The sequence below is a fragment of the Sceloporus occidentalis genome, unplaced genomic scaffold (assembly GCF_023333645.1).
Source record: "Sceloporus occidentalis isolate IW3139 unplaced genomic scaffold, rSceOcc1.0.p SCAF_24, whole genome shotgun sequence".
Taxonomy (NCBI): domain Eukaryota; kingdom Metazoa; phylum Chordata; class Lepidosauria; order Squamata; family Phrynosomatidae; genus Sceloporus; species Sceloporus occidentalis.
In genome coordinates, this window is record NW_028317004.1 from 12,828,133 (window position 1) to 12,851,818 (window position 23,686).

General features: G+C 39.7%; 1 protein-coding gene across 1 annotated transcript; it reads left to right on the top strand.

The window, feature by feature from the left end:
• Nucleotides 1-1,978: 1,978 nt before the first annotated feature.
• On the top strand, nt 1,979-16,374 carry LOC149300643 (RNA 3'-terminal phosphate cyclase-like protein). The gene is made up of 9 exons (XM_089485198.1): nt 1,979-2,114; nt 3,490-3,561; nt 8,966-9,141; nt 9,408-9,482; nt 9,581-9,705; nt 10,699-10,824; nt 12,264-12,420; nt 14,924-15,027; nt 16,227-16,374. Exons 1-9 carry the CDS (start codon nt 1,979-1,981, stop codon nt 16,372-16,374), a joined length of 1,119 nt encoding a protein of 372 aa, XP_089341324.1.
• Nucleotides 16,375-23,686: the final 7,312 nt, after the last annotated feature.

Here is a 23,686-nt window from a genome sequence, read left to right on the forward strand (position 1 = left end):
TGTCACTATCAGGGGAACCTCCAAGTTGAAAAAAATATGTAAATTTTTTTTTTTAAAAAAGACAAAAAAAAATATATATATATAAAAATATATTTTTGTGAGCAAGTCCTAAAATTAGCATATTAGCTTAAAACAATTCTCGCATGGAAAGAGTTAAAATACTGGCATATTAAATGCCCGTGGGGTGTCTACTTTTAAAAAAGGTATGATTTGATGGGGTAAATTGAATTGGCCAGGTTCAACAACGTCCCAATTAACACCGGGGGAAGGATGGCCACACACCTAATTTCCAATTAGAAAAATGCACACGTACCAAATGTGGCCTTTTAGTTCCCACAAAAATGACAAACCCATGCATGTGGGGTATCACTGCACTCAGGAGATGTTGCTGAACACATTATGGGGTGTCGTGTGACAGCGGCATATACCAGGAGCTGTATATTCATACATAAAGTAGGTGTGTGTGGGAAAAATACACACACAAAAATACTACTGCAAACTTTGAAAACATGCTGGTGGTAAAATGTGTGCATGCAAAGAGTTAAAATACCAGCATTTAAAATACCCTGTGGTGTCTAGTTTTGAAAAATATATGGTTTTGTTGGGCACACTGAAATGGCCCGGCTCAAAGATGTACCAAATAGGGCATGGGCAGTGAATCCCCAAATGCCAAAGTTCAACATTGAAAAATGCGCATGCCCCAAATGTGGCCCTTTTGCCCCCAAACAGCCAGGCAAAATCATTCATGTGAGGTATCGCTGTACTCAGGAGATGTTGCTGAACACATATTGGGGTGTTTTGTGATAGTGACATATACGAGAACCTTTTAATTCATACCTGAAGTAAAATGTGTGTGACAAAACAAATGCAAAAAAATGACTACCACAAAGTTTGACAAAAACTGGTGGTAGATATGGTGCATGGAAAGAGTTAAAATACTAGCATTTGGAATACCCTGGGCTGTCTAGTTTTCAAAAATATATGATTTGATGGGGTAAATTGCATTGGCCGGGTTCAAAGATACCCGAAATGGCACATGGGGGGAAGAATTACCAGATTTGGAAAAAATGGCTTTGAAATAGCAAAACGCTACCTGTACTTATTGCCCCATAATGGGTAGAAAAAAGCAAAAAAACATAAAAACATTGGGTATTTCTAAACTCAGGACAAATAGTAGAATCCATTTAGCAGGTTTTTTCATTACCTTTTATAGATGAGTAAAAGATTTTTCAACTAAAAGTTAGAAAGAGTCTTTTTTCTAAATTTTTCACCATATTTTATACTTTTTTTAGTAGTAAATAATATGATACAATCAAAACAATGTCATCTAAAGAAAGCCCTTCTTGTCCTGAAAAAAACAATATCTAATGTGTGTGGGTTCAGTAAACGGGAAAGAAGAAAATTACAGCTAAACACAAGCAGCGCAGAAATGTTAAAAAGGCCATTGTCACGAAGGGTACAAAAAGTAAAATCAGCCTTTGTCACGAAGGGGTTAAACATCCTTCAGTTTTTAAGCTTAGGTGGGTTTCTTGGGACGCTCCCAGAAATTGCCCCCTAAAAACTTACACCCTACCCAACCGATGACTAAATCATCTCTTAAGTGGGCTAGCAACAATTATAGTTACCGTACTTCACTTGTATAAAATCTATATTTAAAGTATTTGGTTTTCTTTGAAATGTAACTTTTTCGACGAGGCCCTCATTAACTGAAAAGAAAAACTAAACTAAATCCCACCGTGGTAAACCTGTTGTATGTTTTGTTAAGTAATGTTGTCAATAAAGATCGAGAGGAAAAAAAAAAACAAGCACGCCTTTCCTCTGTGTTTCCACTCCACCCTTTTCGCATGACCTCCGAACCTGCAGGCTGAATGTTCCATCCGACTTCCCGTTCCAAACCACGTGTGCTGCTTGTGTGTTGCTCTCTGGCAGCTGCTGTTGATCTGGGTCCAAGAAGAGGCTTTTTGCGAGCGGCAGAGGCATGGCAAGCCACGGGCACTGCCTCGCCTTCGAGGGCTGTAACTTCTTCAGGCAGAGGATCGTTTTGTCCACCCTTAGCGGGAGGCCGGTAAAAATCCAGAAGATCCGAGTGAAAGACGAAAGCCCTGGGATTAGGGGTAATGTGGATTCGTATATAATGGCAGTCGTTTATGGGGGTGCTGCGTGTTCACCGAGCCCATACACGGTATTTGGTGTCGTGCTATTATACCTCATATACCGATCGGTCTTGATTAACATAATCTGATACGGCACACCCCTTTAATCTGCCTGTTGCTTGTGTTAAAGTAATTGCAGTAGATACGTATTCCAAACACATTGCTCTTATACTGCAGGTTTTTATTTAAATGACTTACTGTGTGCTATTAAATGTAAATGTGTGGGCTCCCTCCACAATGTATCTGCCATTATTGTTATTTGTAGTTTTAATATAGCTCCATCATATTCCGTAGCGCAGTACAATGGATTTTGATCCGTGAGTTACAGGAAAATAATATACGTTGACATTTGATTTGTTACCTTTTTCGTGGGGGGAAAAAAAGGAAAAACATGAGCCGTCACAAGCCGCACTAGTTGGCAGCTGGTGAGATTGCAGTGTTTGTCCCTTCATGTGCATTTGGTTATTTTTAATCGGCTGTTGGCTATCATGCTTCTCATTCCATAGAAGTTCATCGTGCAGATGAGGAGGGGTTGTTCATCACAAGGGGTTTAATTAACGTTCTGCTTTTGACGTGTTGGACACAGGATGCCGTGAAGTGCTCTGATTTTAGGAACCATCGACTGGTCCCAAATTTTGACAGTCAATATTTTAGTGCGACATTAATGGCTTCTGTGTAAATAAGGCACATGCGAATTTAAAATACACAGAAGAATATTTATTTAGACAGTTCCTACTTAAAGCAACATTTGTTACCCTCCAGGTGTTATCTTTAAGATGGAGATTTAGCAATCGTCAGTAATCGCCAACGTGTAATAATTTGAAACACCAGTTTTATATTTTATTTCTACACTTTTCATGATGAAAAAGGGATGTATGTCATCTGATGTTATATACTAATTATGTCCTTTCTACCCTGTGTACAGCACTGTGGAATCTTATGGCGCTATATAAAACAATAGTTGTTCTATACCCTTGGAATTGTATCATCATCATCATTTATAAAATATCACTATATTTCACAGTAAAATAACAATGTATACACTTGTTTCATGTAGTGCTGTGGATGGTTTTTTTGAAGAGCCATAAAGAATAACTTTAATAAATGAGCTCTGGATGAAACAGTGTCTCTTGGATATACCTTCTGTAGTGTTTTATGATCATGCTGGAACAAACATTTGAAGCCTGCGCTGAATTATGCTTCATTTGCACCTGCCATAAATAGCTTGTGAATGTCCATAGCTGTTAGTTTTATGGCACCTTTGGGGTATTTTAATAAAATATTGATGGCGTGCCCTTTGCTGATAATATTTATTCGACTTGTCACATCATTACAGACTTTGAAGCAAGCTTTATCAGACTGATGGACAAAATCACCAATGGGACAAAGATAGAAATCAATGAAACTGGTAAGTGATTTCTTTTTAAAAGTCCAGTCTTTGCAGGTGTAATGATACATTGTTTACTTAAAGTTTTCTTAATCTGCAGGCCTGATCTGGCCTTCCAGCATTTGCTTGCGTTCTACTATTAGTCCCACCCCACTATGTTCTTCCAAAAGGCTTGTGCAGGAACTATCAACCACACCCAGGATTCTGATGCCTTGGTGCTTGTTACGGAGCCGTTTGCAGATTTGGCTTGGAATTCATGCCTTTCCTCCTTTCTTTGTGTTTTTGTGCAGTAGGAGTTCTTTCCCGTTTAGAGTCGCGTAGATTAGCCGTATGACAGATAGAAGTCTTGGCTACTTTCCTCCCTGATTGCTGCAGTATGTCATGCCAGTCTGGTACATTATTGTAACAATCAAGTGTTTCATGGGAGAGGTTCATAGGCAACCTCGTAAAAAAATAAATAAATAAATAAAATGCATATTAAATCATTCATTTGCTGGGTGAAGCTGCAGCTCCAGGGCTGCCATGCACCACCCTCTCCGAGATCTGACTTTCACTCCGGTGGGAGTTGTATTGGAAGGGTCTTGACCTGCTGAAATTCTCTTGCGAGGTGGCAGAGAGTAAAGCACATATTTCGCAAACACATCTGCAAACCAAGAAGCTAGACTACAGGGAAAGAGGGCAGAATCCCTCAATGCATTGGTAAATGGGGAAAGTGCTCATTTAGAGGGGACACTCTGCTCTCAAATGCATGAAAGTGCATATGTTGGCTTTAGTGTCTCGGTATCTCGTTAAGGTACCATTTTCATACTGTGGTGTGTTTCTATAAGTTTGGAAACATGTTTCACTGCCAAAACCTTTAATAGAAATAATGCTTACAATTATTTATCATTTGTATTTTTTGCCAAGAACTGTCATCTGAGCAGGTTCTGATAGGTTGTTGATATATAAACTGATGCTGGTTTTTTTTGTTTGTTTTTTTTAAAGTCGTTTTTAAAAAAAAAATGTAACTCTTCAGAGGAAAGAATATGATTGAGTGCTAAGAGTGCAGTTATATTTGCCTAATTGGAACACCACCTGTAAATGAGCATGTAGTTCAGCTTCTGTAAGATCTCTAGTTTTTTTTTTTGTTTTTTAAGGGACATTTTCTCTAAACAAGAGTGTATGTTAACCTACTCTGTGAGTACTTTATAATGTGCATTTTTCCAAAAAAATGAAAAAAGATAAATAAAAGTAAAGCACTTACCTGACAGAGAAGAGGCTGCGTGGCAGCAGCGGCTGCCCTCCACAGTAGTCCATAATTCTTGCCACTGGTTGGCAGGAAAGTATTCCAGTGCTGGAGGTGAGTACATTAAATGCCGCTAGAGATTTGACACGGCATTCAAACTATGTTACACAAAGACCTTTATGAAAGATGCACAAATACCAGTTACTTAACTTTTCATTTGCAATTGGTACTAAGGTGCCAATCTGATTGGGCGATTGTGATCTCTCTCCCCGCCAATCCATGGAGGAGGATTAGAGGAGATCTTTTGTTGGTTTCTTCAAATGGCCTACCTGTTCTCATGTATAGTTGAAATGTCCAAATTGGGCCCAAAGTGTCAATATTTTGTGTGGCCACCACAATATATTTTGTTGATGTTAGAGACCTTGCGCTCTCCCATCTTCCGTTTTAGGATGCCCCGCAGATGCTCAATAGGGTTTAGGTCTGGAGATATGCTTGGCCAGTCCATCATCTTTACCCTCGGCTTCTTTAAGAAGGCAGTGGTCATCTTGGAGGTGTTTGGAGTCGTTATGTTGGATTACTGCCCTGCGGCCCAGTCTCCGAAGGGAGGGCATTCATGGTTCCCTCAATGAACTGTAGCTCCCCAGTGCCAGCAACACTCATGCAGACCCAGACCATGACACTCCCACTACCATGCTTGACTGTAGGCTAGACATACTTGTCTTTGTACTCCTGGTTGCCGCCACACACATGCTTGACACTATCTGAACCAAACAAGTATCTTGGTCTCATCAGGCCACAGGACATGGTTCCAGTAATCCATGTCCTGAGTCTGCTTGTCTTCAGCAAACCGTCTGCGGGCTTCCTTGTGCATCATCTTTAGAAGAGGCGTCCTTCTGGGACGACAGCCATGCAGACCAATTTGTTGCAGTGTCCGGTGTATGGTCTGAGCACTGACAGGCTGACCCACCCCATCAACCTATGCATCAGTGCTGGCAGCAGTCATACATCAATTTCCCAAAGACAGCCTCACGTGCACTCAACTTCTTTTGTCGACCATGAGGTGCCATGTTGGACTTCCAGTGACCAGTATGAGAGAGTGTGAGAGCAATAACAACAAATGTAACACTCCTGCTCCCCATTCACACCTGAGACCTTGTAACACTAACGAGTCACATGACACCAGGGAGGGGAAATGCCCAATTTGGACATTTCCACTTAGCGGTATACTCACTTTTGTTGCCAAGGTTTAAACATTAATGGCTGTGTGTTGCGTTATTTTGAGGGGACAGCAAATTTATACTGTTACACAGGCTGTACACTCACTACGTTACATTGTAGCAGATGTTGTCACATGAAAAGATATAATAAAATATTTACAAAAATGTCAGGGGTGTACTTCTGTGAGATACTGTAAGTCAAATTCTGCCTTGCCAGGTACATCTTTTTGCTCTGCGTGGTCGAAGGTCTGTAGTGTCAATGAGCAAATGATATCTAGAGCCCATCAAATCACTGAATGTAGGAACATTTGTTGGATAATGTGACAGTATAATGCTTTTTTCTAACCTTTGCTCCGGAGTTGATCTTTATAAATATGGCGCTAGTTTTACCCATTGTCTTTTTACCTGTTCTTCATCTATAATTTGTTAAGGGATTCTACCTTCTGATTCTTATAGATAAATTGGCACCAACAGCGTTTCGTTTTAATGTGCTTTTTGTTTGGCAATCAGTGCAATTGTTTTGGCAATAGTTGAAGATCACATCATAAAGGCTGGAAGCAACCTGTGGCAAAGCCAGCATTATGTTATTAATTTTTCTGTCCTGAAGTTTTCTCCCCTCACCCCACCCTTACAATGGCTGCCTGAGCCAATCAACAACAATCAGCACTTTATGCACTTTAATACATACGATAGCTCAAATTTTACTTTAAATTTACATGTGATCCCTGTTGCAAATGCATGGAGTATTCCGGAGAATGCATTTCCCCATGCAGCTAATCGCATGCACAAATGGAAATCAGAGGGTTTTGTTAGACCCCGTTTCATATAAGTCTGTTTTTGACCAGGCTGCATATGCGCATCTGACAAGCGGGGATGTATTCTGGATTTTACAAAGATTGCCAGACTGACACTCAATGGTTATAGGCTTTGGTGATGCACCCAGAAAACAAATATCAAGGGATTTTCAAAATGAAATGGCTAAATTTAGCACTTGTTTGTATAATCAAGAAGGGAACAGTTATTTTTAATCTGGCACATATGCAATTCACAGTACACTACGCCTAGGGTTCCGTATAATCTAGTCTTCTACGTCTTCATAAGATGTTGGAGTCTTTAGTCAGTTAATACCTTTTTTTTTTTTTTTTTTTTTTTTTTTTAGGGAAGCATTGAAAATTTAATAAAAAACAAAAAATCAGATTCTCAAAATACTCAGATTCCAGCATGTACTGGCTGACTTAGCATGATAGGAGTGTGATTGCTGATAGCAATTATATATAAAAGTGGGTTACCACACCAAAATTGGACAGAAAAATTTCAATAACAATATTAATATATACCGTATTTGCTCGATTATGAGACTCCCCAAAATCTGAATATTAATTTGGGAAAAAAAGAAAAAGCCTGAATATAAGACGACCCTATAGGAAAAAAGTTTTACCAGTAAATGTTAATTCATGTAAACTATTACGTTTTTTAATAAAAGCTATGATTGAGAAAAATATTTTTTTGTTTTTATTTCCTTGTATTTTCCAACCTGCCCCCCAGTTACGCACATCTGCCCCCAGGCTTGCCACTCTAATATGGCACTGTGGCCCATGATATGCCTTTTAACCCTCTATATGCCACTGTGCCCCATGATATGCCTTTTAACCCCCTATGTGCCACTCTGCCTCCAGAAATGCCTTATACCCCTATATGCCACTCTGGCATTTAGGGGGTTAAAAGGCATATTATGGGGCAGAGTGGCATATAGGGAGGTATAAGGCATTTCAGGAGGCAGAGAGGCGTTCAGGGGGTTAAAAGGCATTTCATAGAGCACTCTGCCTCCAGAAATGCCCTATGCCCCCATTTAACACCCCCCCCCACACACACACTTACCGGTGCTTCCAATTTCCTGCTGTATACCGGGGCAGCAGTCTTCCTTCCGCTGCAGCCGGAAGGAGGTGTGGCTAGCAGCGGGGGTTGTCTGCATCCATCGCGCAGACCTTCCCCGACTGTCAGAGATCAGACAGTCGGGGAAGGTCTGGGCGATGGACGCAGACAACCCCCGCTGCTAGCCACACCTCCATCCGGCTGCAGCGGAAGTTGTTTACGCGGATCGCGTGGACGTCAACCCGCTGCCCCGGTATACAGCAGGAAATTCGAAGCACTGGTAAGTGTGTGTGGGGTGGGGGGGAGACAGAAGGATCCAGGTCCCCTGCAGCGGTGCAGGGGATCTGGATCTTTAGTCTCATAGTCAGACCTCTATTTGAGGTCTGCTTATAAGACGACCCCGATTAGAAGACGAGGGGTATTTTTCAGAGCATTTGCTCTGGAAAAAAAAGTCTTATAATCGAGCAAATACGGTGTGTGTATGTGTGTATAATTGCTAACAGCAATCACACTCCTATCATGCCCAGGCAGCCAGTACATGCTGGAACCTGGGCATGATAGGAGTGTGATTACAGCCTCCCTATGACATGCTATCACACACACATTCATTCATATACTCGTACTCATTCCCTTAATCACACATACTTGCTGGTGAGAAATGTTATACTTTTCTTTTTTTTTTTTTTACAATGGATATAAAATATATAAGTATTGTATTGCTTTCTTTTTTTTTTTTTTTTTGTCTATTCCTATTAACACCTTTGTTGGCTTGTAGCTATGCTTTGGTTATGAAATGCTTATTAATCCCAGTTTGAAACAATTACTGTGCCTTTTACAGTATTGCTCATGTGCAAAATAAATATTTATATATATATATATATACAGTTGTTGAAAGTTTGCCTTAGATTATTTGCATTGGTTTATGCCTCACATAATTCTGCTATAACTGTCATGCCCTGGGGGTGTTGCATAGTTTATCTATTGCATAGTGGTAAGTGTACACAAAAGGAATGAGTGTTTTTGCATTGGGAGCATTAAAGGAAAAAAAAGATGGGTTGCCAATCCTGGTTGTTTTTTTTTTTTTTTTTTTGTACACCCGTGTGTTCCTTAGGCACATCCTTGTACTACCAGCCTGGCCTTCTCTATGGTGGGACGCTCGAACATGACTGTAACATCCAACGCTCCATTGGGTACTACGTGGAGAGTCTGCTCTCTCTTGCTCCTTTTATGAAGAACCCATTAAGAATAACCCTACGTGGAGTCACAAATGATCAAGTGGACCCTTCAGTGAGTATCTGGGTTTTGTTGAAACATAAATCGCAAATAAGATGCTTACAATTAAGCATGATTTCCCATCAAAATGAAACTACTATAATTAAATTATATTGATAGTAAGCCTAAACTAACACTAAGGGATGGGGGTAATCTCAATTTGCTGTCCCCAAAATACTTATTTGACCTACGTTATAAAATGGTTACACTAATCTTAAAAGCACTATCTATTTTCAGAAAGGGTAAAAATACTTTCTATTGTGCTTTATTTCTTTTTCTAGGTGGATACATTAAAAGCGACAGCCATTCCTCTACTGAAAAAGTTTGGTGTTGATGGTGAACACTTTGAATTGAAGGTAAGACCCAGCAGTCTTGCAGTATTTTAATGTGTGTACATGTGTTCTTTCCAGCATGTGCCAGTGAAATATATCACTAAGCCCTTTTTATCTTCCAGATAGTTAAGAGAGGTATGCCTCCAGGTGGAGGAGGCGAGGTCTTGTTTTTTTGTCCAGTCAAAAAAGTTCTAAGGCCTGTTCATCTGACTGATCCTGGAAAAATAAAGCGCATCAGAGGTATAGCGTATCCTTTTGCTTGCTCTTCCCCTTCTAGTGCTGGATTGCACAGGGGTTCCAATGGATCTAACGAGAAAATACTCCTATTGATTTCAATAGGAGGGCTGTCCTGACAATGATGGGCTGCTTTGAAAACTGGGGCGATATTGTACAATGGTGCCCTGTAGTATTTTCCCAAGGTAATTGTGCTTTTTTTAAAATTATTTACATATTGACAATATATATTTTTTAGAGTACTTAAAGTGTATTGGGCACTGGAGTGTTCCTTTTTAAGAAACAGTTATAAATACACTGTTAATTTACTTGGCAGTGCTGAGAGTTCACACACTGTACTGAAGCAACCATTGAGGTTTTTTTTTTCTTGCTGTTTAGTGGAAAAAAAGACTTAGGTTCTTGATGATAAAAAAAAAAAAAAAGAAATGTCACTGTTTTCTAGTCGGTCCCTTGCCAGTCCTTCTGGCTAGGTTCATGCAGTCTAACCCTTGCCAGGATGGCAGAAATCCGTAAACACACTGTCATCATGTCATCTGATATGATTTTTATCCTAGCCCAAGAACTAAATTGCAGACTAAGTAAGCTCCACTAGTCTTCAAGTAAATATAGGAGTGATCAGTAAACCTTTTGTAGGCTAGAATACAAATAGTCCTGACGATCACATATTCCCTGCAGGAAATCTTTGCTAAAGTGTCTTGTAATGCAGCTAGATAAAAACGTGTATTCTGCATAAGACCTCTATAAGATTAAAAAGTGTCTGGTTTCTGATTGTATTCATGTGAAACCGTCCTGTTCCTTTACACAAGGCGTCCACAAAAGGCCCTGGTACCTTTTAATAAAACTGTCCGAAACATAGTCCAAGATCCTCATGTTGTCTACTCAATGTGTGGGGCCAATATGGCAATATCCAATTTATTTACCCATTGCCTTTATATGTTAGAATCTTATCCTGTATCATGGTGATATGAAGCTGTCTGGTAAAAGTTCCTTGACTCAAACCTCGCAGGTACTCGGTCCGAGTTTCTCCACAAATTGGTAATAGAATAGTGGAGTCTGCAAGAAGCGTCTTGAATCGATTTCTCCCAGACATTTATATCTACACAGATCATTTAAAGGGGGCAAATTCAGGGAAGTAAGTATTCTACAAAAACGGGGGGTTCTTTAAATGACCAGCATGTTATATCCTCTGATTGCATCACAGAATCAATTTAATAGAAAACATCTTAAATTGATGGATTAGCATTGCCAGCCCATTGAAGGGAGATGTAGTACCACCTGCTGGCCAAAAACAAACTTTGAAGTGCTGGAGTCTAATGTTCTATACAGTCTCAAAAACGAAGAATACGCGTAAAATGTTTCCAGCGTCTGTTCTTCTGCCTAAACATCTTGGCGTGGGCTTTGATTGAAGCCCTGAAATCAAAGAGCTTTCTGTGTGGTATGTACGTGTTGGAGCCCATGTGAATCTTGTGCCAGCCAGAATTGGATCTAGCTTGTAGTGAGAACCACGTATCCTGCCAAGTGCATCTTTTCTAATGTCAATACCCGGGGATGCTAAAGGAGAGCGAATATGTCGAGGTTATTCTTGTGAATCCTTATATGCATTTGGATTCAAAGGAAGCACCCTTCCACGCCATTGTAAGCAAATAGCGTGAGATCGGGGGAGCTATTTATATGGTAGTCTTGTCTCCATGAGGCTTCCCTGCAGTGAAATAGTCCCTTTAAAAAGAAAGACACCTTCACAATTAGAATACTTGACAAACACAAAGCACACAAGGTATCAGCAGTGTCAATATTTATATTTAGTTACACTGTATACTGTGACTGTGCCGTGTGACCGAAAGACTAAAAGAGAAGCGCCACAAAGTAAGTGCTCCGGCAAGGCATGTGATGAGTTGCTGTAGGGACACAATCCATAAATTGCATTACCTATACATTATGAAGGTCCCAATCTAGCAACTCCCCCTGAATAGTTAACCCCTCTTCATGAAAATAGCAGCCTAAAAATCTATAGTAACCGATGGCAGTGCAGTCTTTATGGTTAATGTGGTGTTTACCAGAGCACAGGACTGCCTCACGTTGTGGGAACTGACGCATACAGTAAAGAAAAAATCCAAGGCTTTTTGGAATTATATAATCTTAGAATGGGTTAATGTAGTGAAATAAATTTTTTCATGTAAATGCACCTTGCCCATCGACTCGCCATTTAGTAAATAATCCCTATAGATTATAGCATTTCACCCATTTTTATTTTTTTTTGCCCGGGAGAGCTCACACTTTCTAGTATGTGGTTTTTTGGTTTTTTTTGTACTGTCCAAACATTTAAAAGTTCACAATAAAAACTCCCGCATCGTTGGTCACTAAACCCATCTCAGGGCATCCACTTCTGCAGCTGGAAACTATATAAATCGAGGAGGCATTTAGTTATTAAGTTTACCAAATGTGGGCATAACTTTGATATTTTCTGATTGAGCAGTACCTTTTAGACAAGGGGTAATCATTTATAGCACTTGCACCGGATGTGCATGTCTGGATTAAAAAATAATTGTAATTTTTTTTGTTTTTAACCTTCAGATCTCCGGGGTTTGGGCTGTCTCTTGTGGCAGAAACTAATGAAGGCTGTTTTCTGAGTGCTGAAGTCTCATCCAAGCCCCAGGGCCAGGGTAGCACTGTGCTTCCTGAAGATCTGGGAAAGGAATGTGCAAAACTTCTCCTGGAAGAAATCTATAGAGTAAGGCTCTTACAGTTTTACGCATACATCGTTTATTGCGCGCTTCCATTGTAGAGGTTGGTAATCTAGATGGACCAGTCCCCAGAGATTTCCTATGACATTTTAGTTAATAGAGTCAACACAATTAAAGTAAATTTCTGGTGGGGAGCACCTCTGGTCTTTGGATGGATCCAAGCAGCACTGCCGCTCCCATTACGCAGACACCTTATGGAGTGATTAAAGGGGACGTGACAGTTCCTTTAACTGTCGTTCTCTTGGCCTCCCCATGACGCCGGGAGATGGAAAGCAGCAGCAATTGATCTTTCACGTGTTTAGCTGTCAGATGGGGATCGGTATGTTATTGATATGTGGGCAGTGTTGTGTTACCGGTTGGAAACCTAAACTGAATGTTGCTTGTGTATGACTAGTACACGTTACATTTGTTTAGCAGGATCGGTGGGTTTAGAAGCAGTTTTAGTGTTGCTCCTCAGTTTCACACAGGCAGAGGAGTGTCTAGATCAGACTCCGAATATCTCTGTTGCACAATCTTCTTTGTACTGACTGTGCTTGGACACCGGCCCCGATTCTTGTTCCAGAACATGGCCTGTAGCTACGTTTGCCAGCATTAAAGAAAAACAAAATTTGTTTTTTTTCTGGCTTTATCGTTCCAGTGTGTTGAAAAAAAATGTGAAACCTGGCGGTAATATGTTATATCACATGACTTTTAACAAAACAAAAAAAAGGTAAAGAGGGACTTTACTTTTTTTAGCAAAACATTAGTAGTGTATGTTTAGGCTTTGAGACAACAGATGTGTTTGACCACCTGGCTTTTCCATAACACCGAAAGATCTTCAGCATTACCTGTTGGGTAGCGGTAATGAAAGGGGATTACGGGAAAACAAATGCAGTTTATTGGTAAGTCTCTGGCCAACCTAAGTAAATGACCTGTAGGTCCCTGGCAGAGGATCACAGAGGTTCTGTAACTGATGCTGTGCCACAGTTTCATTGCCTATTTACATAATTACTAGTTAGTTAATTACTTATTCAGTGCACCGTGTTTTTCATGTTAGAAATTAAGATATAGCTAAATATATAATTCTCATTCTTCAGTTCCCGTTCGTTATTTCCTTTTTGATGTTTCCATCATTAAGGAGTTTGTACAAATTTTGATTTCGATTGGGTTAATTTTCTGCTTTTGTGGATTTTTTTGCTCGTGAAATGGTAACTACATGTAGCCTTATAAAAGATTAGGATTACTAGAATCGAATGTTTCACTGGCTATGGTCAGAGATAATATACCAATGTATTGTATTCCTCCAAGTGCCAGTGAAATCTGGTTGGAAGTATGAGTCCTGCTCGAGTGTACTCATTAAGGTAATCCTCCTTGAATGATTTCCATCTCTGCGGGTATAGTGTGCTTAACTGTTGCTGCACAAAGCTCAGCTGTCCAAAGTCTCAAATTAGGACTGGGACTGGGGGCCAGCATGGGCAAGCTCACTGCTATGCCGACGTTTCATCAGGCTCAGCGGTAAAAGTGCCAATGTTTCCATTTTCACCGAATAAGGAATAATAATGTGCATTAACACTTAAAACTCTAGACGGGATTTCCTAAGGCATCCTTGGAAAAACTCGGTTGACGTTTATTTTTTTTGTTTTTGTCTGTGTGGTGTCACCTCTGCATGTATTTGGTTTCAGTTAATAAATACCATTACGGCAGTTTGCCCAGAAAGTAATAGGGTACTAACAGAGAGGTGACACAGTGAGGGTTTTTAACTGTGGGACAGGGCTGGAGGTGGTACGCTTTATCTTTTCCAGCATGGTCAAGTGTAAATGGTGATTTGGTAAAACCAAGGTAAGGTTTTTTATTTTGGTAAAACAGAATTAGAATTGGATCACTTCTGCTTAATGAATGCCACTGCAGCACTTGTAGCTTTGCCAACTGGTGAAGATGTCTGTTTTGAAGAGCTTGCAATCTAATGCTCAGACGCAACATTCAAATTAATCATATGGAAAACCATGGTTTGACATTGAATCATCCATCAGAACAGGTTTGCGTGTGTCTGGTCTTTGAGACCAGGAATTCTGTGTAGATTAATATATGTGCTTAGATTGGGATATGTGTTCCTATCAAAGGAAATGGGGAGCAGGGGAAGTTTGTTTTAAAGTTGGGGACATACAGTCTAACAATGCATATGTAGAAAATAACAAAATGGAATTTATTTTCATGACAGACCTTTTAATTCTCACCAGGGGAGACAAAAGGGGCATAGATGGGGGAACACTTATCAAATATATGGAGCAGAAAGTTATATTTAAATGTTAGCCCTTCTGTGACATGTTCCTCCATGTATACTGCTATGATGTTTCTGTGCTATTGTCTTATAAGCCGTGTTTGTGCGTGTTATGAGGTAGGGATGGCATATCCCATGTTACAGCGCTATGGAATTTGTAGTGCTATATAAAACAACAATAATAATAATGTACCTTTGGCAACGTTTACTCATTCATGTATCTGTGATCATAGGGAGGTTGTGTGGATTCAACAAATCAGAGCTTGGCCCTACTCCTCATGACGCTTGGGCAGCAGGATGTTTCTAAAGTCCTACTTGGACCTCTGTCTCCATATACGTAAGTGATATAATTTTTATTATCATTGCTTTGTTTTTGTTTTGTTTTTAACACTGCAGATCTTGTTGTCGTGCTCTTATGGTTGGTCTCTGAGGTAGTTAGAGCCTCCAGCTGCCTCCAATGAGATCTTTCTTATCTCGTACCGCAGCCTAACAGTATGCCCAGACCGTTGCAGTACTTGTAATAAATATTTTCTATGTTGCTTAATTTGTGATATGGCATCTTTACACAGATATATTTTTGTAAACTGTTCACATGTACCAGAGACAGTTCTAACAATTTTGCGCCTTGGAACAGAAGCTCTGAATTGATTCTGAACTGCCCTTTTTCGGTTATCATGGTACCGGTGCTGTGTATGTAAAAGGGTACAGTACTGTGATAACTGAAGAATGGTGGTGCCATCAAGAGGTTGACACCATATGGTACCATATACCAATCTTTCTCCAGCTCGTTGGAAAAGGCAGTGAGCGAGTCCAATGGATGTGTCAGATCTGATGCTTTGTGATCGCTTGTTCCTTGATTATGATAAAAATGTGGGTGCATTAGACCAATGACGTGTGCAACATATCTATACATAGCTAGTACTCAGCCTTAGAAATTATATACTACATGAAAATGTTACTATGATACACAAGATATGATCTTATAATCAATAATTATAATAAATAAATAAGTCTTCCAAAATAAAATGTATAAAATATACAAAATGTTGGACAGTTATTCATAGAGAGTGCTTCCTGGTTTAATCAGTAACTTTAAAGATGCATTGTGGATTTAGGGATATATATATATATATATATATATATATATATATATATATATATATATATAAAATTTTTTTTTTTTACATGATTAACAAATGCTTGTTTAGAAAACATTTGTGATGTATACATATTTGCTGTTAGCCACTTTGTCAGTGGTCCCAGGGCACATTGAGTAAGTCTACGCATCCCTAAATACAAATACTTCAACGCAGCATTATTTTGCCTTTTGTCATTGTCTGAATTAATTGCTTAATGCTTTCACGCATAACCACTGAAGTAATTGCAGACCTTCGCGTATATGTTACAATAAATATAAATGCTACAGAAGTCAGAATTCTGAAATGGGTACATTGCGAGTATCTCTCAGGGTGAGAAAAAAAGAGTGCCAATTTGTTTGGGCTGTGTAACTTAACTGTTCTGTTTTTTGTTTGGCAGGATTGAGTTTTTGCGCCATTTGAGGAGTTTTTTCCAGATCATGTTTAAGATTGAAAGCAAAGCATTTGAAGAGCGTAAAGGAGCAGAGAAAGTACTTCTGACCTGTGTTGGTGTTGGATTTTCCAACCTTAGCAAGACTGTAAAATAACATCCTTCAAAGGAAGAAATCACTTTGAGACTATTTTAGAGCAGTTTAATGCCATGGAACTGTTGGTCCCACCATGATGAGTTATGCATAGATCGAGCTTAGACTGTGGATGCTCTGTATCTTTGGTATCTGGATGCTGAAGCTTACAGAAACTAGAATATTTTTATGAATATGCGTTTTAGCAATTTCATGTGAAAATTCAATTCCAGAATTGTCATCAACATAGTTAATTTCCCTTTCTAAAATCATTCATGGTCATAAGTTTGTTTTTTAATGAAACTTTGTTATAGTCTCTGTGTATTTTTTGTCTTGGTGCTTATTGAAAATACATCCTTTTTTTGGTAGCAGGATTGGTGTGAACAAAAAGCTTGGTCAGTGGGAAATCCAAAATAAGACACTGGATATCAACAATAGAGGAAAGTACCCTGCAACACCAACAACAAGGGTCTCCAACTGGTTGGCAAGCTAGTGGTATCTATGGAGCCCACCCTGCTAGTGTCACCACCCTCCTTCTATATAAATCTTTGCAACGGTGCACCCAACACAGTGTGTTGTTTGCAATGACAGAGCGTTAGCTGCTACTTCATGACTGTGATGGGGAGTCTGTAGGATGGGCATAATGTTGTATTGGAATGCACAAAGTAACTGTTTCTGTAGTTGGGGTCACCAGCTCACAATACACATGTAAGCATAGCTCCAAAAAAAGTTGTGTAAGCCTGTGCCATAGCCAGGGGAGGGTTAACGCTCACTCTCATATTCAAGCAAACTGTTGTACTTCCAGCCAGCCACTCGGCACGCTCCTCCTGCTGTTGGCCAACTGGCAAGCCTGACTAGTTCAGTGAAGCAAAGTTAAGTAATGGGTTGGGGCTGGTATTTATGTATTGGACTCCATCGGCTACATAGAGGCTTTATATAGAAAATGACTTTGATTTCCATATTAATATCCCATCACAAAGAGTTTATGGTTTCCACTTGCTTAGACTATCAAACAAATGGTAGATCAGTACAACAGTACTTAGGAAACCAAGACCTTTCAGCAAGCAATAATATTCACAGTAAAGCAGCCCAACCACCCCCCTCCCCTGAAATTTCTTAATTGCTGTATAAACAATAACAGTTGGAGATTTTAGGATTTCCATCTATGTTAACCCCTTAAGGACCGAGCTCATTTTTTCTTTTTGTACCCTGTGGGACCGAGGCTGTTTTAACACTTTTGCAGTGCTTGTGTTCAGCTGTAATTTTCTCCTCACCCATTTAGTGTATCCACATAAGTTATATATTGTTTTTTTCAGGACAAGATGGGCTTTCTTCAGATACCATTATTTTGATCATATCTTATTTACCATAAAAAAAAAAACATGGTGAAAAATTGAAAAAAACACATTTTATGACTTTTATTTGAAAAATCTTTTACTCGCCTAAAAAAGCAAGTAAAAAAAACTAGCTAAATAGATACTACTACTTGTCCTGAGTTTAGAAATACCCAATGTTTTTATGTTTTTTTGCTGTTTTTTATAGGGCAATAAGTACAAGCAGCGTTTTATGATTTCCAAACCTTTTTTAACAAATCTGGTCAGTCTGCCTCCATCTCCTCTTTGGAACATCTTTGAAGCCGGTTAACTCAATTTAACCCCGTCAAACCATATATTTTTGAAAACTAGACACCCCAAGGTATTTCAAATGCTGTTATTTTAACCCTTTCCATGCACCAATTATACAACCACACTTTGTCAAACTTTGTAATAGTAATTTTTATTTATTTTTTTCACACAAATTGTAATTTAGTAATAAATATACAGGTCCTGGTATATGTCACTGTCAAACACCCCCCCAATATGTGTTCAGCAACATCTCCTGAGTACAGCGATACCCCACATGCATGGGTTTGTGAGATTGTTTGGCTGGTAAAAGGCTACTTTTGGGGCATGCGTAATTCAGGTTTTAAACACAGACTTTTAGCATCTGGTCATTCTGCTTCCATCTCCTCTTTGGAATATCTTTGAAGCCGATTAACTCAATTTAACCCCGTCAAACCATATATTTTTGAAAACTAGACACCCCAGGGTATTCCAAATGCTGTTATTTTAACCCTTTCCATGCACCCATTATACAACCACACTTTGTCAAACTTTGTAAAAGTAATTTTTTTTTTTTTTTCACACAAATTGTATTTTAGTTATAGATATACAGGTGCTGGTATATGTCACTGTCAAACAACCCCCCAATATGTGTTCAGGAACATCTCCTGAGTGCAGTGATACCCCACATGCATGGGTTTGTCGTGTTTGAGATTTAAAATGCCACATTTGGGAAGTGCGCTTTTTTTTCCTCCATTTTGGTCAGTCAGTACCTATGCCCTATCTTCGAGATCGAGGCATTACAGCAACGCCGTTTAAGCGAAGAAAGTGATCGTTGATCACTTTCTAAGCTTATTTAATTTTTTGACGGTTCAGGACCGTCAAAGGTCGTTAAGTCTTTTGAGGGTAAAAAGGAATTGTACGAAAAGAGAGGATTTTGTAATTAAAGCTAATGAAATTAAACAAAAATTCATTGAAAAAAACTTTCCAGAAGAAAAACTAAACGACAATCTCTGCCAGGTAGAAGCAATAGATAGACAGCAACTACTGGTGAATAAAAATAGGTCATCTATAAAAGAGAGGGACTTTAGTTTTGCCTTTTTTACACAGTATAATACTCAAGCCAACAAGATAAAACGTATCATAGACAAACATTGGCACATATTGAAAAATGATGATATTTTAGGGACGGTAATACCCGATAGACCACAGATAATTTTTAAGAAAACTGGATCACTAAAAACCCTACTGGCCCCAAGCGTTTTACCAAAACAAATAACAAAAAACCCCCTAATGTTCATGGGAGACAAACCTAAAGGGTTCCATAAATGCGGCTTTTGTAAGATGTGCACATTCCTCCCCCCCAAAAAAAAATCAGTTTATAGGCTCAAAAACAGGTCAAACATATACCATTAAACATTTCATAAACTGTCTAACGAAAAACATAGTTTACCTGTTGGAATGTGGGTGTGGCCTACAATATGTGGGCAGAACCATAAGACCCATGAAAGAGAGGGTATTAGAACACCTTGGGAACATAAGAAACAAGAACACTAAACATAGTGTTCCCAGACATTGCAACACGTGCCCTAAATTTTCTATAGAATCCCTAAAAATTACCGGTATAGATTGGGTCCCCCCCCAACTGGAGAGGGGGTAGCACGGTAGATAATTTATCCAAACGTGAAACTGAATGGATTTTTAAACTAAAAACTTTTAAAAAAGGTGGTCTAAATATGGAGCTGGACATCTTGACGTATATGTAAATTTTCATAAGATAAACTATAACACTATGATGCAGTCCTTATAGAAGTCATACGTCCATATCTTTTCACTACATATGTTCATATTTCTGTTACAAAGCAAATCCTGCGGTAATGGTATGAAATGCACTTCTCTTAATAATCCATTTAAGTAATATTTCAACAATATTTCAGCAGTGTAGCACCATTTAAGTATATACGTATAAGAGGCATAATATATAGGGACCAAACAATATATAATGAATCCCTACGGATCGTCACAAAGCAATAATCCCCAATAAACCACTCAAATAAGAGGAAAATTACTATATTTTATTAAAAATTCATTCAACATCCATCTTTATTGAAAAATCAGTTCACATTGATTCAAATATTAAAATAACATCAATTATTCCCATTTAGAGAATATACATAATAACTCATACAAAGGGAATTATATACACATATTAGACATCATCATCCATGTAGAAATTCTCCTACTCCAAACGACACCCGAGATTAGGGCCTGTTCCTAACAAAAGAAAAAATAAAACATAAATATCTCAGTCCAACCACATACTCTACAAATACTTACCACAATCACGTTAAAATATCGATGCAATTCTGCTCACTCCCGATTTTCAACCTCTATCTTTATTTATCTATTATCTTTATCTATCATTATCGTCTGAACATCGTTTCGTGGTGTAACACATTACTTGTTCTAGTACCCACGCACGGCATCTTGGGACACGCCCCCCCCAGAACACTATGCGGCACAGGCAAACCGTACGCATCGGCAGCCCCTTTGACTGCCCCGTCCGTAAGCTAACGGACGTTAGCCCTTGTGACTGCCGCACACGGGCACTTTGTCACCGATCGGCACCGTTGCCGCGACACCTAAAACCCCCCCATGCATGCCCATCACTACTGATCGGCACCTCTCGTTGCCGTAACATCCGAAATCAGTGGATGTACACAAAATACGTTATACACTAACTAATAAAACTTTGTTTACTCACCTCCGAGTTCCATGGGATAGACAGGATGACGACACCAGACGTATTGACGTCAGACGCCGGAGAACCAAGATGGCGCCCAGTACGATTTAAAAGAACCAGACATCATTATAGAAATCACTTCTGATGAAGCCACACACTTGGCGAAACGCGTTGAGGATTTTATAGAGCTCTTTTTAAGGACATTTTTATTTGCTTTTTAATATATCCCTCTGCGGATTGTTGTTATTAAGATTTTAATTTGGCACCAGCCTTAAATAAATAGTATTTTACCCCACTACATTGTGGATTGAATTCTATCTACCCACGGGTTACAGACACACACCAGTGGTATACTGGTACAGATCCGGAGAAGTTGGAGGAAAGCAGAGGAGGAACGCCAAATACATATGGGCACTGAATCTTCATGAAAAGTGTAAGTGTTTTTCTACATTTGTGTACCGAGACAACCGTTTGATACCACACCATTGTGGTCCCTATTTGTCTTTCTGCTTCCTTACATATACCTGCTAAACATCCACCCGGAGGATTTGATGGTTATGAAGCTTGATTACACATATATATTGTGAGTGCATAGCATCGACACACAGTGTCACCATCTGCGCACAATACTACACTATTATTGTTTCTTTCTGTTTTTATGGTTTGACCGGTATACACAAGCGCCCCTAGTGATCTTTGTTCTAATTCCTACACCCGGAGAGTGTTGTTTTACGGGTTGCAGCTGGGTATCCGGTCCAGCGACACATAGGAAAGTATATTGATAATTTTTCTCTATATACCTTCTTTCACACTGGTTTTCATCACTTTCTTTTGATACATATATATTTTTATCCTGAATGTTAGTCAGCAATTTAGGCTTATGTTTAATAGGTACCAATGGTTTTTAACCACCAAAGTGGTGGGTTTCCAAAGGATGGGCCAAAAGGTTCTTATCTGCCGCCAAATTCTATGTTACTGTTCTGTGATGGACCTGGGTGTAATTATTTCTTAGGACTTAAAGGTAAGCAGGCAATGTAACAAAATTTTGGAAAAAGCAAGCAGAGTGCTGGGTTGTATAAAATGTGGGAAAACTATTTGGCCCTACCCTATTTTTGCTTTTTTTTTGTCACATTGAAATGTTTCACATCATCTAATAGAAATAAAGACGATGTGAGTAAATGCAAGATGCAGCTTTATTTTTCTTCTTTTTATTTATTGAAACCATGTGAAAAAGTAATTGGCCCTAAACCTAATAACTGGTTGTGCCACCCTTGTCAGCAACATCTCCAAACAAACATTCTTTGCGGTAACTGGCAATGAGTCTTTTACATTGCTGTGGAGGAATTTTCCACACTATTCTTGGCAGAATAGTTTAAGTTCAGCCACAGTGGAAGGTTTTCAAGCATGAACTGCCTTTTTAGGGCCATGTCACAGCACCTCAATGGGATTAAAGTCAGGACATTGACTAGGTTACTCTAAAACACTGTGTGTCTTTTCAGTCATGCAGAGGTGAACTTGCTTGTGTGCTTTGGATCGATCCTGCTACATAACCCAACTGCGCTTGAGTTTAGGTCACAAACTGATGGCCATATATATGGATTTTCTGGTAGAGAGCAGAATTCACGGTTCCATCAGGATCTGTATACCTTTTTGCTGTGCATATTTGGAGGTTCTGACCAAATCTTTGGGTTGAGCAACCCCACCTGCCACACACATCCCTCATTAATGGTGTCCACAGAAGATTAGATTAGATTTCATATGGCTATCCTATGCATGTTTAATGCAGTCCTCCGATCCTGCTCATTTGCGATGTGCGCGGCAACTGCTGCTGTGCGTTGGGATTTGCTGTAAAATCCCGGTGCAAAACACTGAAGCCGCGCCCACTGCCTTCCGCGCTCACTGGCCCCGGAAGAAGACAGAAGAAGAAGAGCCAAGAGGAAGAACGAAGAGGAGGAAAAGGAGCTGTAACTGGAAAAGTGACAGAGGAAAGGTAGGAAAACATTCAGTGAGAGTGAAAGTGAATGTGAATGAGTGTGTGTGATAGCATGGATGTGTAAGTGTGTGGGGGGGATAGCATGGCTGTAATCTCACTTCTACCATGCCCAGATTCCCAGGTTCCAGCATGTACTGGCTGCCTGGGCATGAAAGGAGTGTGATTGCTGTTAGCAATCATATATCAATAATATTGTTATTGATTTTTTTGTCCAATTTTGGTGTTTTAACCACACTTTTATTGAAAGTCATGCTAAATCAACTAGTACATGCTAGAATCTGGGTATGCCTGGGCATGATAGGATTGTGATTGCTGTTAACAATCATATATATATACAGGGGCGTACCTAGAGTATTGTCACGGAACCGGCTCCATACAGATGACTGCATTGACCCAGCGCGCCCAAAGATTGTGTGCAGGAGTCACAGTGCAGTAGCGGAGTTGGACAGGGCCTGGTGCAGGGCGACTGCACTCACCCGGGTGTTGAGCACCTAGGGTTGTGCAGCCACATACCAGCACCCTGACATAGCAGCAGATGTAGTCCAAAATTAAACGAAGTGATATCCTGCAGGCACCCCGGAGCAGGCATGAAACATATCACTAGAATCACGTGCAGGATGCTGCAGGCTGGGAGTATGGAAGCTAAGCAAAGGATATAGCAGAAACATAAAATGCAAGGTGGACAGAGCGAGCAAGCGACAGAAAGACCAAGCTAGAAACATAACCAGACAAGACATACATAATACATGGCAAAAGACAGGACACCCCTCTACCGGGGATACGTGACCGGACACTCTGCTGCCGGGGCTACGAGACAGGACACCCCGCTGCCGGGGATACAAGACAGGTTACATCAGACTTACACACGTAAATACAGGAACTAGCCTAGGACTGAATGATAACTATTGGAGATTCCGTCACATCTTATGGCCATAGTATGCTTAGCCCACCACTACGCCAAAATACTCCAATGACGGTGGGTCCTAACGCTAATCCCTG

Coding starts and splice junctions, on each gene's coding strand:
- LOC149300643 (XM_089485198.1), top strand. CDS start 1,979: ATGGCAAGCCACGGGCACTGCCTCGCCTTCGAGGGCTGTAACTTCTTC. Junction 9,706..10,698: donor AAGCGCATCAGAGGTATAGC/GTATCCTTTTGC, acceptor CAAACCTCGCAG/GTACTCGGTCCGAGTTTCTC. Junction 10,825..12,263: donor AAGGGGGCAAATTCAGGGAA/GTAAGTATTCTA, acceptor TTTAACCTTCAG/ATCTCCGGGGTTTGGGCTGT.